Raw genomic sequence first — 17,006 nt, 5'->3', positions numbered from 1 at the left:
AGGAAGAACAGCACCGAAGTGAATGAAATTGTGCAAAAATTTTGTAGACGTAAAATGAGCGAATACGGGTTTGGTATTTTCCTGGAAAAAGCGATTGAGTAAGACATGGACCCCTCCAAATCTTTGATTACGAAATATCAAAAATGCTAATATCAGCATGTTAGAAGTGCCTAAAGGACATGAAGAATTGGGACAAAGCTTTCTGTTGTGATAATAAGCAAAAATAAACGAATACGACTTTTTTATTTTTTTGCGGAAAAACGGTTTTAGGGTCAAAAGCCCCTACCCAAAATTTTAAAATTTGACGCCCGAAAGGCAAAGGAAGTGCACCGAAGTGAATGAAATTGTACACAGATATTGTAGACGTAAAATGTTGTAGACACAGATGTTGTAGACGGGTTTCGTATATTCCTGGATAAAACGGTTGAGTGGTTCACGGACCCTTCCAAACCTTTGATCACGATATATCAAAAGTGCTAATAACAGTTTGTCACAAGTGCTTAAAGGACATGAAAACTAAAACAAAACTTTGTGTAGTGACAATGCATAAAAAATACACAAATACGTTTTTTTATTTTCTGCGAAAAAACTGTTTGAGGGGCAAAAGTAACCACCCGAAATTTTGAAATTTGACGCCCAAAAGGCAAGAAGAATTGGACCGAAGTGAATGAAATTTTGCACAAATATTGGGAGATAAGATGAGGATATACTAGTTTCGTAGTTTCTGAAAAGAAAAAAACTGTTCGGTGGACCGAGGCGTTGGGTGACGGAAGGAGTGGACCGAAGCGGTCCGTGCCCCATCTAACCATTTTTCCCATGAAAATACGAAACCCGTATTCCCTCATTTTACGTCTACAATATCTGTGCACAATTTCGTTCACTTCGGTCAATTTGTTTTTGCCTTTCGAACATCAACTTCCAAAATTGTGCATGGGGCTTTTGCCCCATAAAACCTTTTTTTTCCGCAGAAAATAAAAACACGTATTCGTTTGTTTTATGTGTAGAATCTACCTGCCAAATTTGATCAAAATTGGACTGTTACACTTGTGAAGTGTTACCTGTTAATATAGTCCTGACTGGTAGGAATCAGCAGTAAAATGAAGTCATAGTAAAGTTTAAACACTGCAAGGCAGAGCGACCCAGCCGAGAGTCGGGTTTAGCGCAAGAGCTAGTGCGCTTCGCTAGATTTGTCTCACAACTATTGCCTTAATGTTTGCTTTGGGAAAGGATGTGCATTGTAAGCCATGCGTGCGCTGCTTTTGTCATAGATGTCCAAATTAGCGAACCTGACGCTCGTGAGCTCAGCACTCGCACTCAGCCGGGCTCAGCTGATTAATTAAACACGAGCCTGAGTGAGCCCGAGCCTCAATGAAATAAGTAAACGCGAGTCCGACTGAGATTGAGCCCAGTCGAGAGAAATGAATGCGAGACCGAGTGAGCGCGAGCCCACTTCTGAGAAGTGATCGCGAGCTTCAGTGAGCGCAAGCTCAGTTGAGAGAAGTAAGCGCGAGTCGGACTGAACGCGAGCCAACTTAAGTTTAGTGATCGCGAACCCACTCGAGATAATTGAGTGCGAGCTCGTGTGAGCGTGATCCCAGTTTGGTGAAGTGACCGCGAGCCCACTTGAGAGTAGTGATCGCGAGCTCGAGCCATATTAATGGAAATGAGCGCGAGCCCCAGTGAGTGCGAGCTCAGTTCAGAGAAGTAATCGTGAGACTGAGTGAGCGCGAGCCCAGTTCAGAATAGTGAGTGCAAGTTCGTGTGAGTTTAAGCCCGAGTGAGTACGAGCCCAGTGGAGAGAGGCGAACGCGAGCCCAATTGAGGTAGCTGATCGCGAGCTCAGTTAAGGGAAGTGACCGCAAGCGCGAGTCCGAGTGAACGCGAGCCCAGTTAGGATTAGTGAACGCGAGCCCATTCGAGAGAATTGAGTGCGAGCTCGTGTGAGTGCAAGCCCAGTTTGGGGAGGTGATCGCGAGCCCAGTTGAGAGAAATGATCGCGAGCTCGAGCCATGTTGATGGAAATGAGCGCGAGCCCTACTGAGTGCTAGCTCAGTTGTGAGAAGTAAGCGCAAGCGTAGTTAAGAATAGTGAGTGCAAGCTCGTGCGAGTGCAAGTCCGAGTGAGTACGAGCCCAGTCGAGAGAGGTAAGCGCCAGCCCAAGTGATCGTGAGCGCGAGTGATTGCGAGAACAGTCGAAGGAAGTGGTCGAAAGCGCGAGCCCAATTAAGGTAAGTGATCACAAGCCCGAGTAATCACGAGGCCGAGTGAGCGCGAGCCTAGTTGAAAGAAGTGAGCTCGAGCGCGAGCAAGCCTAGTGCAAAATGTTCATCTATGGTTTTTGTCCATGGGCTGTTTTCGCTCACGGGGTATTTGCATTTGCTGTTTTGTTCTTGCGCTTTTTTTGTTCATGAGCTGTTTTGTCCACGCGGTATTTGCATGCGCTGTTTTTGTTCTTGCGCATTTTTTGTTCATATGCTGTTTTGTCCACGTGGTATTTGCATGTGTTCTTTTTGTCTTTACGCGGTTTTTGTTCATGCGCTGTTTTTGTCCACGCGGTATTTGCATACGCTGTTTCTGTCCTTGCGCTGTTTTGACCGGATACCAAGAACGTTCAGTGGTGGATCTACAAGATAAAAATTAGAGGAGCAGCATGAACCCAGAATATTTTTTTTATTTTTATTTTACATTCGCTCAGTTGCGTTACTCTTAGTCGGTTACCTAGAGCATTCGAAAACCGACGAGTTATCATCATTGCGAATGTTTTCTATGGTAGTTTTTTCTCTTTATTTCCATAAGTGAAAAAAGAAAAGAATAGGAAAATTTGGGAGGGAAAGGAGGGGAAGGAAAAGAGACCAAAAAAAAGTAAAATTTACAAAAACGAAACAAAACAAAAAAAAAACTACAAAAATTTAAGAGTTTGAATCTAGATTGCTTGTTTATTGTGTATTTCTGTATGTGTGTTTGGTATCTGTGTTCTCTGCGTATTTATGTTTTTATGTTTTTACCTTTTGGCTTCTTCTTCTTTTTACCTTAGGCTTCTTCTTGTTTCTTGCAGGTTTTCCCTGTGTGTTTAGGTTTTTTCACCCATATGTTTTATGTAGATCTATATGATAGATATATCATGAGTTTCCTATAAACTTTCAAAAATATGTAAATATTAGTTTCATTTATTTTTGGCACTGCAAAAACTGGGGGCCTAGATCCCGGCCCCAGGTTAGATCCGCCACTGAGGACGTTTCAAAATAAATGGTCCAAACTGTATAAATGATACCTAGAAAATTAACTACACCAACTTATGGAAATGCTCCTACATCATTGATTAAAAATAATTTAGAAGTTTTTTGTTGTAAAGAAAAGATAAATTTATTTCTCTCTTGATTCAAATAACATTAAATTGTATTTCTCTCTTGATTTGACTAACACTAACTGTAGTTATGTTAAAATTATTGAGCTTTTATTGATTGTGAGCTTAATTTTGTTCTTACTTGAGAAGTAAAGTGTATTTTAAATAATAATTAGATCAGGATGATTAGTTTTGGAAAATATACTGTAGTAATTTTACTATTGAAAACGAAGAATCCTTTATTTCTTCATAATATTGGGTGGAGCGGTTGTAGATACTTTCGATGGTTGTTGTAGGTACTGTTGAAATGCAAGAGCGTATGTTCTGTCCTGAAGATTTTGGTATAACTTAAGTAGCTCTACATTTGCTTGAAGTAAGTTTTGTATTGTTGCTGTTGATGAGTTAACCCAACTTAATATTGTGAAATAAGAGTTTAAAATTCTAGTAATATTTGTGAACTGTAAGAAAGAAAATATAATTATATTAGTTAACTTACTGAACTGACAACATTACACCGATAAGATTAACAGCAAATTTGGAATCCTACAAAACCATTCATATGTCTTACTAGGGAAGTACATGAAGTGGTACGCAGGGATCTGAATGTGTTATATATCATTGGAAAGGACACATCGAGTATATTTCACATGTGAAATATCTCGCATAAATGGGGTCTGTAGGGGGCGTGGCGGTCATTTAAAAATCAGAACAAGTCTCGCTCCGAAACACCAGAAAACGTGGATAAAATAAAAAGCTATGACGTAATTGTTTTGAGACGTGGTATATATAGGTTTGAAAGGTAGCTGAATACGAATCTGACATCAAATATTTCCAAATCAAAATGCCAGATCCAACATGGCGGACACAAATTACAAAGAAACATGCTACAAATTACAATTTTCTTCATTGCCGCACATAATGTTCAACCGTAGAATAAGAAAGGCGCGTCAGTAGTAAACGAAAAGAAAGAGAGAGAGAGACAGAGAGAAACGGATTATCAAAATAAACGTTAAACATATACCTTTAATACTGAAATAGACTCTGAAGAAAGTATGTCATCCATCACGTAGTTATGTCAGTCATACTCAATAATTTAGAGTGGGATACGGTTGTTTCGGTGTAGGACGTTTCGCTATAAGGATGTTTAGGTGTAAGGCTGGTTCAGTGTAAAGTTCACAATCTTTACACCAAAATGTCCAGTCATCCTAACGAAAGTTTCTCAATAGGAAGAAATAAACATGTTACCTTATACATTGGATATAATGTAACATGATCCGAGATTTTTGGACATCCTGTATATATATTCACAATTTTTTTAATAGAGACTTTGGAAACATGTAGAAATTTATTGTGGTACTGTAGGAGTAAGTCGCAAAATTTTCATAATTTCGTCAAAAGAGTAATATTTAAGTATAGATTCCATAAAGATGTATGTAATCATATTATTTTCAGAATTTTGCTTATTTGATAAAAATATTGAATTATTTTAGGAAATAAGAGTATATTTGTAGTTTTCGTGGGTTTTAGTTTATTTCCAATGGGATTTTGATGTAGGGAGTCTTCTTAAGAAAGTCTCAACATTTTATTTCGTAATTTCTTCAAAATTTTTAAGTTTAGAAATTCAGCCATAATGTCCTCTTGACACATCTCTTTGTTTCGGTGAAAATTATCTGCTATTAGATCATCAGAAATCACAGCTGCGTTTGAGATTTCCGGCGTCTTTGATAGTTAAGTAGATAAAATCTCGTCTTATCGTTATGCCATCAAAAATGGCCAATTAGTACTCTTCTTCCTATTATTCATTGTCTTTTACCAGAAATCAGCATAGTGGACCAGACACAGAAAAATCTAGTGTTGTACGATTTTGGAAAGGTGTGGAAGCCAGTGTAATTTTCCAGTCAACTAAACTGAAAATTGGTGAGGAATGGTCACTCCTTTCTGTGAATGAGGAGGTTGAATCATGGAATGTGCTGTTCGGCAGACGGAAGAAGTTGAATGCTGAAATTGCCATCTAGTGGCTATGGACTGGGCTTTCAGCCATCTTGCATCTTCGGATGTGGATGCCAGCCGTGGACAATGGTATTTTGAGTTGAGAGTGCAGTGATGGAATCTTTTTAAGGTTCCTGCACAAATAATCTACAACTAATTGGGTAAAGAGAAATAGAATTCTCTTCAAATTTTCAAGTAAGTAAACCTGTTTTGAATATGATCCAGTGCTATGTCTCAAGTTAAGAAGTGAACCGACTTTATTGGCAACTAAAAACCTCGAAATTAGATTTACATTTGGTTATAATAGTGGAATCTGTTGGGAATATATAGCTTCGAGATGCAGTGTTAAAGATTTCAGTTTTCCCCAGAAATTACATATATACATATTCGAAACGTGAATGTAAGAACTAGTGCTGTTGAATTTTTGTGACATTTGCGGTTTTCGGTTTTTGAGAAAACCGATTTTCTGAAAACCGAAAACCGCAAATGCGGTTTTGAAAACCGAAACCGCAAATGCGGTTTTGAAAACCGAAACCGCAAATGCGGTTTTCAAAACCGAAACCGCAAAAGCGGTTTTCAAAACCGAAACCGCAGATGCGGTTTTCAAAACCGAAACCGCAAAAGCGGTTTTCAAAACCGAAACCGCAGATGCGGTTTTCAAAACCGAAACCGAAAATGCGGTTTTCAAAACTGAAACCGCAAAAGCTCTTTTCGAAAGCGAAAGCCGCCCGAGACCGTGTTTGCGGTTTTATAAGGATTGTCCTTTTCAAAGCAGAAACAATGTTTGCTGTTTTTAATTACACCTTTTAACAATTGTGAAAGCATCTATCGATCGAGACAAATGTATTGATGTATATGTGTGTTTTAACTTTTTTTATTTGCTCCAAGACTATTATGGTAATATGTGCAACACACACTGAGAAAAATCCATTATCCGGACAGCGGTATATTGTACAAATACAAGGATTCGTTATGTTTACTAAGGAAATCTGTACGGAGCGTACTTTATCCATATACTACATAGGTACTGCCTTTTACCCGCTTAGATATTACATCATGTCGCTGCAGGATGTCTGACATCTAACAATCTTCCGTATTTTACATACGTATACGTATGTTAAATACTTCAGCTATATGTTAAATACGTCCATCTGTGTGTGAGATCCAGGCCGCCTATAGACACCTCTTTCTTTCGCCATGGCTGACGTCATTGAACTACCGTCTTTTGCTTGCGAAACGAGGTTGTTTACAAACGGAAAAGAAGAGAGGAAGGAAACAAGTGCTTGGGTAAGTACACTAGTTAACTATTACTTTAGTTAAATATTCCATTAATTATATATTCTTTTAGTGTAACTTGCTTTAATATAGTACTAAGTAAGTAATGTAGTTTATGAATACAATTCTTACTATTGTAAAACTCGTTAATGATTGAGGACAATGGAATGGGTGAATCTGAATTTTGAGAAATCTTTGAATATTAATGTTTTGAAACATTTTACATTTCAAGGTAGCAAAATGAATGTTATGTGTTTATTCATTCCGTTTTATATGTGACGATTTATTACTTGGAGCAGTTTTACTACAGGGCTGCTTAACATAATTGCATAACTAAAGGAAGAAAACGGCCTGGGACCTATATGTTAGGTACCACTCCGGCATTTGCCTGCTGTGAATGAGGAAAAGCCAAGGAAACCTCATTCAGGATGGCTGGACTTAAAATCTTTTGATACTTTTTCGACCGAGTTCCCCCACCGGGATCGAACCCGGGACCGTTCGCACCGAAGGCGAGAGCGTTAGCGAATACGCTACGCGGGGCCACTAGTGTAGTTTAGAAAACTCATTTTTACTAGGATATTTGCAAGATTTTTTTTCTTTTAGTTTAACGCCCCATGATTGTACATCAATGTAAGAGAGAAGGTGACGATGAGATACATGATAATGGTGGAATCAAGAAAATGTAAGGAAACTGGAAAGTCTTAAGAATAACCACAACTACAGTGTTCACCAAAAGCCTATTTGTCGGGAGCAGGAATCGAACCAGGGACCTACCGCGTCAGAGGTAAGCGCTCTCAGAGCTTTCTTTTGTTTAAAGAACTTGTTTACAATGAAATATATATATATATATATATATATATATATATATATATATATATATATATATATATATATATATATATATATATATATATAACGAAGATATTGACATATTTTACAGCCTCACTGAAATTTAAAAAAAAAAGTAGTCAGGGAGAGCTTACTTGTCAGGTTTTTATTTTTTAATTTAATTTATTTTTATTTATTTATTTTTGCTTTGTTATGTTCCCTAGTTAATTAATGTTTGGGTTACTGAAAATTAAAACCTTTTTAGTATTATTGTTATGTCATCACTTTGGAACCAAAACGTTAGATTTTTTTCTTGTGTTTTCATATAGGAAGTTGGTGAGTTTGTGCCCAGTGTTGGGCAAATTTCAATTGAATTAACAATTAACAATTAATCTGTAAATTTAATTGTTAATTGCAATTGACAATTGAAGTAAGTAATGGTTAATTGTTAATTGCAGTTGGCCATTAATAATGGAGAATCAATTGCAATTAATCAATTGATTGAAAGTAATTGCAGTGGAAAGTAATTGCAATTGAATTCAGTCATTCAATTGCAATTGAAATCAATTGGCAATTAATTCAATTGCAATTGATTTCCACAGCAATTACTTTCAATTGATTGATCAATTGCAATTGATTTTCACTGATTAATTTTCAACACTGTAGTTCAGAGAGGGCGTGTGACAATGAAAACTTTAATCACGACCAATTGACTCACCACACATCGTGACCCATGACCCACCGTGACCCACTCTGACCCACCATGAACCACTCTCAGCCACTATGACCCACAGACCCACCAAAACCTATTGTCATCAACTCTGACCCATGATTCACGCCCTCTTCTCTACTGACTAAAGAGTTTAAACTTGTAATAAAACAAGCCTATGAAATTATCACTCATCAGAGTTTGAATTCTACGATCAATCGCTCAAGCACCGCTCTATTACAATAACGGCGGATCTGACCTTTCTAATATAAATAAAATTAAGAGTTTGTTTGCGTCTGTCTGTCTATCTTTGTGCGGCCTGTGGACCAGATGAGTGGACCGAATCTTTTCAAAATTTGGTCACGGGTAGCTTGGTCTAGGCCCCAGATCAAGACGGAGAGTTTTTTTTTCAAATTTCGAACTAAGGGGGTCTCAGGGGGACGTTTTACGGGAACGGCCTAGGGACCAGACAAGTTGACCAAGAGTAACCAAATTTTGGTCACGAGTACCTTGATCCAGGTCCCACACCAAGGAAAAGCGTTTTTGACAAAATTCGAACCAGGGGGTATCAGGGGGATATTTACCGAGACATGTAAAAGTAGTAGAAAATGACCGATATTAGTGTCGATTTCATAGTTTTCGCGGTCGCAGAGATCAATGGTGAAACTCCGATCGCATTAACTTCCAAATTCACCCTATTCGGCTGCGGGCCGGGGGTCAACGGGGAGGGGGGAGGGATACCGAAGCGTAAAAGTAATCCAAAATGACCGATATTAGTGTCAAATCAATAGCTTTCACGGTCGCTGAGATCAATGGTGACACTACCATTAGCGATGACTTTCAAATTCTTCCACCTTTGTATGCGGGCCTTAGGTCATCAGATGGGGGAATTCCGAGGCATGTAAAAATAATCGAAAATGACCGATATTAATGTCAAATTTATAGTTTTCGGGGTCGCTGAGCTCAATGGTGAAACTCAAGACCGCGTTTACGTTCACATTTAGCTCCCATTAGCTAAGGAACGTAGGCATTATAAAGCGGATCAAGAGACATGTAAAAATAATCCTTAATGACTGATATTAGTGTCAAATCCGTAGTTTTCGCGGTCGCTGAGATCAGTGGTGATACTTTCATTAGCGATGATTTTCAAATTTAGCCACCATTGTATGCTGGCCGGAAGCCACCGGGGGTGGAGAATTGCGAGACATGTAAAAATAATGGAAAATGACCGATATTAGTGTCAAATCCATAGTTTTCGCTGTCGCTGAGATGAATGGTGATACTTCCACAGGCGTTGACTTCTAAATGCAGCCCCCATTGGCTGCGGGCTAAAGGCGTTGTTTTTTGAAAATTGGAACCAGAGGATCATAGGGGCTTTTGCCGGGATATGTAAAAAGTAGTAGAAAATGGCAGATGTTAGTATCACATTCATAGTTTTCGCGGTATCGGCTGGGGGCCAGAGATTTTTTTTACAATTTGAACCAAGGGGGTCCGTGGGGGCGCTCACCGGGACATGTAAAAGTAGTAGAAAATGACCAATATTTGTGTCGAATACATATTTATCGGAGTTGCTCAGATGTATAGTGACACCCCCGATAGTGTTTACGTTCAAATTCAGCCCCCATCGGCCTTCCCAATGAAAACACATGTACGTTGTTGGATATATATTCACACATAATATATCCAATTTTAGAAATGTTTCTTAATTGTTCTCCCGTTGTTCAGTTTGTTTACATTTATATTTTATCTGATCCGTGCGAAGAACGGGCATAACAGCTAGTGGGAAATGGTAAAGTGTTTGTCATGGACCAAATTACAATGAATTGAATTATATAGGTAATTATTATAATTATCATTGATAATTATTTCTTTGCTACCGTTTTCTAAGATTATTTCCACGTTTTGTGAATCAATGGTAGTGGGTCAAAATGGGCAATCAATGTGGGACGAAAAATGACCCACTATCCCACCAGTATCCCACAGTCGCTTTTTTCGCATTGTTTAGTGCATGTTTTGTACCGTTTCTGCGCATATTTTCACGTTTTGTACGCCACCTAAAGTGGGTCAAAGAGGACCTACAAATATGGCAGAAAAAGACATATTCATCTCACATTCAAGGACCATTTTGACCCAGTTCCACTGATGCACAAAGCAACACAAATCATGCATAAAAATGTGAAGGAAACGACATTGACATTCGATGGTGACGGAACAGCATTAAGTTATTCCGCTATACTTGTAGGCCATTTTGACCCATTTTTCTTCTCGCACTAAAGTGATAATAGGAGCACAAAATGGTACAAAACAGGCACTGTAAGATGCGAAAGAAACGACCTCCAAATTCGATAGTGACGGAACAATGCCTATTTTTCCTCACACCTTATGAACCATTTTGACGAATTTCTGGTGATGCTCAAAACGTGGAAGTAAGCGAACAGAACGGTAGAAAATACACACTAAACGATGTGAAGGAATCGTCCTCCAAATTTGTTGGTGGCGGAACAGCATTAACTTGTTTCGTTATATTCATAGGTCAATTTTGACCCACTTCCGGTGACGCACAAAACGTACAAAACAAGCACTAAACGATGCGAAAGAAACGACCCAGAAATTCGATAGTGGCGGAACAGTGAGCCATTTAACTCCCACTTTAAAGGCCCGTTTAACTCACCTCGGGTGATGCAGAAGACGAGAAATAGATGCAGATTTTTTTTTTTTAAGGTACTAAGCGATGCGAAAGAAACGATCTAGAAATTCGATAGCGTCGGAACAGTAGGTCATTTTCGTCACACCTTGGAGGCTAATCTTGACACACATCTGGTGACGCACAAAACATGGAAATGGGGCACAAAACAGCACAAAACAGGCATTAGTCAATGCGAAAGAAGGACCTCGAAATTCGGTAGTGGTGGAACAGTGAGTCATTTAACTCCCACTTTGAAGGCCCGTTTAACTCACTTCCGGCGACTCACAAGACGAGGAAGTAGGCACAGAAAACTTTTTTAAAAAATAGTCACTAAACGATGCGAAAGAAACGACCTAGAAATTCGATAGTGGCGGAACAGTGGGTCATTTTCGTCACACTTTGGAGGCCCATTTTGACACACTTCTGGTGATGCACAAAACGTGGAAACAGGGGCACGAAACAGCACAAAACATTCACTAGTCGATGCGAAAAGAAGGACCTCGAAATTCGGTAGTGGCGGAGCAGTGGGTCATTTTCGTCCCACCTTCGAGGTCCATTTTGACCCTCTTCCAGTGAAGCACAAAACGTCGAAATAGGCGCACAAAAAGGTACGCGATGTGAAATTAACGACCTCGAAATTCGATAGTGGCGGAACTGAAAATGAAATTAAATCTTTAAGTTTTACGTCCCACGATTATGCCGGTTAAGCTAAAGGGGACGGTGATGATGAGAGATGAGTGAAATAGTGGAATGAAGAAAGTGGGAGAAACGAGAGAACCCCGAGAAAACCCACGAGCACGGTGTTTGTCACCACAAAGTCCACACGGCTCGAGCTGGGATCGAACCAGGGACCCCAAGCACCGGAGGTAAACGCTCTACTACTGAGCCACCGCGCCCCCCAGTGGCGGAACTCTTGGTCATTTTCGTCGTATCTTGGAAGCCTATTTTGACCCACTAGGTGACGCACAAAACGTGGAAATAGGGGCACGAAACGGCACGAAAATTCACTAGTCGATGCGAAAGGAAGGACCTCGAAATTCGGTAGTGGCGGAGCAGTGGGTCATTTTCGTCCTACCTTCGAGGCCCATTTGACCCTCTTCCAGTGAAGCACAAAACGTCGAAATAGGCGCACAAAAGGGTACGTGATGTGAAATTAACGACCTCGAAATTCGATAGTGGCGGAACTCTTGGTCATTTTCGTCCCATCTTGGAAGCCCATTTTGACCCACTTCCGGTGACACACAAAACGAGAAAATACGCACTCAAAACGGCAAGAGACTGGCACTAAACGATGCGAAAGAAGCAACCTCGAAATTCGTTAGTGACGGAACAGTGATTCATTTCGTCCCACCTTGGGACTCATTATAACCCACTTCTCATGACGCACAAAACGTGGAAGTAAACACACAAAACAGCACAAAACGATGTGAAGGCAACGACCTTGAAATTCATTGGTGGCGGAACAGCAATAACTTGTTCCGCCATATTGCTAGGCCCATTTTGACCCACTTCCGGTGACTCACAAAATGTAGGAATAGGCTCACAAAGCGACACAAAAACACGCACAGAAGATGCAAAACAAAGTACCTTGAAATTCGTTGGTGGCGGAACAAGTTAATGACGCCGTGAGCACCAATATAAGTATACCATCAAAGCTGAGAACTGCACGGTCTAATTTTTTTTAGCCAAAGTAGAAGCCCAACCGGGATAGTGATGTCCGGCTCGACTCGGTTCAACTGAGCGAACAGCTTGAGCTGGCTTGGTTGAGATGACCCATCGACTGGGCTCTATTGAGCCAATGGCTTGAGCCGGCTCGGTAGGGACGAGTCATCGACTCTGCTCGATTGGAGCCAATGGCTCGAACCAGCTCCGTTGAAACGAGTCCATAGGCTGGGTTCGAATCAGCTCAACTGAGCCGATGGCTCGAACCGGCTTGGCTGGGGTAAGCAATCAGGTCGGTTCGGTTCGGTTCGTGTGAGCCACCGGCTCGAGCTGGCTCGGTTGGATGAGTTCTTGGCTCGGCTCACTTCTCTGTTCGGCTCGATAAGTTAATGAGCTGTGAGAGAGCCGCTTGAGTCGTTAACAACCCTAAACCCGGGTCGAGCAGTTTTGAACATGTTTGGCTCGAGTCCTATAACTTTTAACAATTTTTGGCTCGAGCCCGAGTACTTGCTCCTCCTCAACTCAAACTAGAACCTCGTGACCGATGTCCTTGCCTCCTGAAGATTTCTTGACGACCGAGATCGACAGTCAACTAATTTTTATATTCAGATACAAACCGCCTATATTCCATGTTTATACACGGTGTTATAATAATAATTAGTTATAGTAGTAGTAATAGTATCATGGATAATTATATTGTCTATCTAGGATACTTGAAGAGAGTAGTACTTGGAACTACACAAAGGATTTAGCTCGAATTGGCTCGACTCGACTGGAAACTCGATCCGAATTCGAGTCGAGTTGGGGGAAATTTTTCGAGCCGAGATCTCGAGTCGAACTCAAAGATGTCTTCTTCGAGTCGAGTCGAGTTTTACAGAAAACTCGCTCGAACTCGCTCGTGCTCATTCCTATTGTATGCATGACGGGCATATAGAGTTCTTTCGAGGAGGATAGAACCATAAACATAATATATTTAAAAAATACTTAGTTTCACGGCTTTCTTCCCAGGGGGGAAAGGGATGGTAGGTATCCAGCATTTCTTATAAGTACCTTATTTGAAATATGTAAAACAGTAACAAGTTGACAATACAATATACACACATCTTGTTATATTCAGTTTTAATTGCTGATTTAAATTGCAATTAACAATTACAATTAACAATTACAAGTTTCAATTAACAATTGCAATTAACAATTGAATGTTTCAATTGCACCCTTTGCAATTGACAATTAACAATTAAAAGTTTCAATTGCCTGGTGACCAATTAACAATTAACAATTGACGAAAATTTAATTGCAAATTTTATGATTGAATTCAATTGCAATTGAAATTAATTGTCAATTACAAATTGAAATCAATTGCAATTGATTTTCAGAGCAATTACTTTCAATTGATTGATCAATTGCAATTGATTTCAATTGATTTTGCCCAACACTGATACAGACGCTGTCGCGTTCGTCGTTCTTCCAGCAACACTCTGCCACCTGTCGATCATTAAGCGCAACTTAAAGCATATTACTGCCACATATCGAAGCAATCATCCATCCATCTTTACGACTGCATTTTTAAGGTTTTCATTTGATCCTCCACCGTATGTATATATTGCGTATAAGTGTGAAACAAAAAAGCCACAGTACGCATTATGACGAACACAAAGTACCGTGGTGTTAGCGGTTCCTAACACTTCCGACTTCCCGCTAAAGCATTCCGCTTCCATTTTTGGCGAAGTTTTCCTTTTGCCTACTTTGCACCCCATCATGAATTCAGAGTACATCTGAGAATTCTGTTGAGAGCATGTCTGGGAATTATACCTTGCAGAGAATCCCTTGCACACCCAATGCACATTGATGAAATAGGCATTTTTGGATTGTGTACTTATGGCTTCCTTTACGCTAATATGGACCACTACTCCACGGTTTCTCGAATTCGAAACAGCGTGTATTGAGATTTAGATTTTCGACAATTTTGGAGTGCCCCAGCTCCGAAACTATGCACTTTCCTTCACAGGTCCATACGAAATTCTGCCTTATATACTTCTCAGTCCAACACGAGGCTTTTTGAAGTAATTTCATGGCCAAAATGGGGCACTTTGCTTTCGAGACAATGATGTGAGACTAAGGAAAGAAAACCAAGGTCACGATAACATTAAAGACTCAGTGAACCTTTCCAATGAGGAAGACTAAGGGAAGCCTGCATCTGACATTTTTAGTGTCGTATATGACACGGTCTGAAAATATACCCAGTATGTGCTGTAGGTTTTCTCGTATTCGTTTGTAAAAGTGTTGTTTCGGATTTGGAATCGTCTTCGATTCAGATATATACGGTATACGCTAATTTGAACACAATACTGTTTCTGTGAATGTTAAAAGAGCTGGAAAACTACATTTACTTACATAAATTTTGTTCACTTCAGACCAGTTTATCACAATTGGTTTCTTTGGTTCTTCTGTTTTATCACTTTCCTTTTCCTCTAAAGGTTTCGGTTTATAGCTATCCAGTAAATCATCTATTAACTGTTTTGCCTTATTTTGTTCATCTTCTGAGCCATGGATAGTAATACTTGATGTCCGGCCGAAGTCCTCGTTACTGGGTTTTCCAACCTAAAAAAAGCATTGCCACAATTGGCATAAAAATTAAACAGTAAGATAAAACAAATAAATCTGATTTTTCGTTACACAAAAACCTGCATCAATTTAACTTGATATTAACCAAAACCAACTTGTACAATCCGCGGCAAAAAACCTGCAACATGAGGATGTAAGTTTATTGTGAAACTGCGCCTAACAGCACAGGGAATGAACATAACGTCTAAGTGGAACGAATCACGCCAGGATAAACCTCGGCCTCCTCCCGTGCACACTTATTTTGGAGCAAAAGACTTCTTCATTTCACAATAAACTTATATGTTCATGTTGCAGGTTTTTTGCCGCGGATTGTACACTTGAGTGGTCTCATCGTCAATGAGAGTGCCCTCATGGCTATGTCAATAGCGTACGCGCCTTAGGCGTGGGATATCCAGCTTCGATTCGCAGCTGGGGTTCATGTGATTCGGATCGCACGTTAGGATGTAGGTACATGTCTCATACAGCCTCGCTGCTGAAAAAACACACTAAACTTATTCGAATATAGTAAGATCACAACTACCATTTATGACGACAAAATTAAATTCGTATCTAACTTACTTTAGATAATTTATTCACTCTAATGAAACGTCTTCAAATCTTTTAGTTTTGGTTATTTCACGATGGGTAAAGCGAACAGATATTTCATGAGAAAAAAAAATTATGAACAGTAAACGTCTCAGTGCTCGTAACAATAAACAAGTCATGCTAATAGACGTAACATGCAGATAATTTGCAGATTTAAAACTATTATGACGATTTAATTACAGCTGCAAGTGTATTGTTTCAATTCAATTATTTGAAAATGGATAATGATGATACTGAACATCAACAAACATCGCTGTTTATCACTAGGACACTTGCCTTAACCATATTTATATTTGAGCACTAATATTTATGTAACTGCGTTGGGTGGTGAGGAAAATAAAAGTCAAAATGTAAATAGTTAAAACTTTTAATTAAGTACAAGTCCAAAGATTAGACATACCAATCGGTGGATGTCACTGAGCAGAACAAAATTATTTGCCTCAGTGCAGAAGTTCATTCACAGTTTCCGAGAAAATTGAGAAAAACTAATTATTTTGTACCACCCTAATATAAAACGTATGTTCCAAAATATTTATGTTACAACTGTTCGATATTGGTACCATGTCGTACATTTTCTTTAACGCTTCCCAATCATTTACTCTGTAAGAAGCTGAAATCAGTAAAGATGAAAATAGTGGTATTAACCCCCGCTCTTTGATTAAGTTTCATGATAACTTATTGAGGTCACACAATTATTTCCACTGCTTGGATTAAAATCAATTTTGAGAACTGTGAACCTCCACCCCACCCCCCTGTTTTAAAATTTATGATCTATGATAGTTGTCGTAAATATTATCAGATTTTAATACAATATAATGTATGTGTTTATTGAAGTTTCGACATAATTTTTATTCATGCAATTGAAATCAAGCAAATATAAGGACTCAGTTAACCCGTCCTTCCCCTGGAAATTTAAATAAAAATTCTATGATAACTTTTGCGAAAAAAAATTGTGGAATATGGTCGAAAGACGTTAAGAACAAATAATCAAGAAACTAGGTCTACCTGTTTGATAATAAGAAATGATAGGTACAACCCCAGCATTTGCCTGAAAACCTCATTCAGGATCGTTCACCTGAAAAAGATTTTTACACTTTTCGACCGAGTACTCCCACCGGGAATCGAACCCAGGACCACTTGCAGCTATTTTTCACTTCTCACCTCCCAGTCCATGCCGACGGCGGTTGAACTTAAATTTAGATGGCATCGGGGATGTTACTATTCGTCACAGTGACCCCGAAAACTATGTATTCGACACTAGTATCGGTCGTTCTCGATATATACTTTTTTTAACATTTCCCCTC

The 17,006-nt window shown here is 39.4% G+C and overlaps 1 protein-coding gene across 2 annotated transcripts in view; it reads right to left on the bottom strand.

Annotated features, from left to right (window-relative positions):
- Positions 1 to 3,346: 3,346 nt before the first annotated feature.
- LOC145666739 (uncharacterized) overlaps positions 3,347 to 17,006 on the bottom strand; it is a 114,408-nt gene continuing 100,748 nt past the window's right edge. For both annotated transcript variants that reach the window (XM_081734288.1, XM_081734281.1), the window contains one exon: positions 3,347 to 3,801. In XM_081734288.1, coding sequence (XP_081590414.1) covers positions 3,583 to 3,801 — 219 coding nt within the window. In that variant the 3' untranslated portion in view covers positions 3,347 to 3,582. The remainder of the gene's footprint in view (positions 3,802 to 17,006) is intronic.

Source organism: Thermobia domestica, chromosome 1, assembly GCF_964235325.1.
Source record: "Thermobia domestica chromosome 1, izTheDome1.hap1.1, whole genome shotgun sequence".
Taxonomy (NCBI): Eukaryota; Metazoa; Arthropoda; class Insecta; order Zygentoma; family Lepismatidae; genus Thermobia; species Thermobia domestica.
Note: the sequence above shows the minus strand (reverse complement) of the source record. Positions and strands in the feature narration are given on the sequence as shown.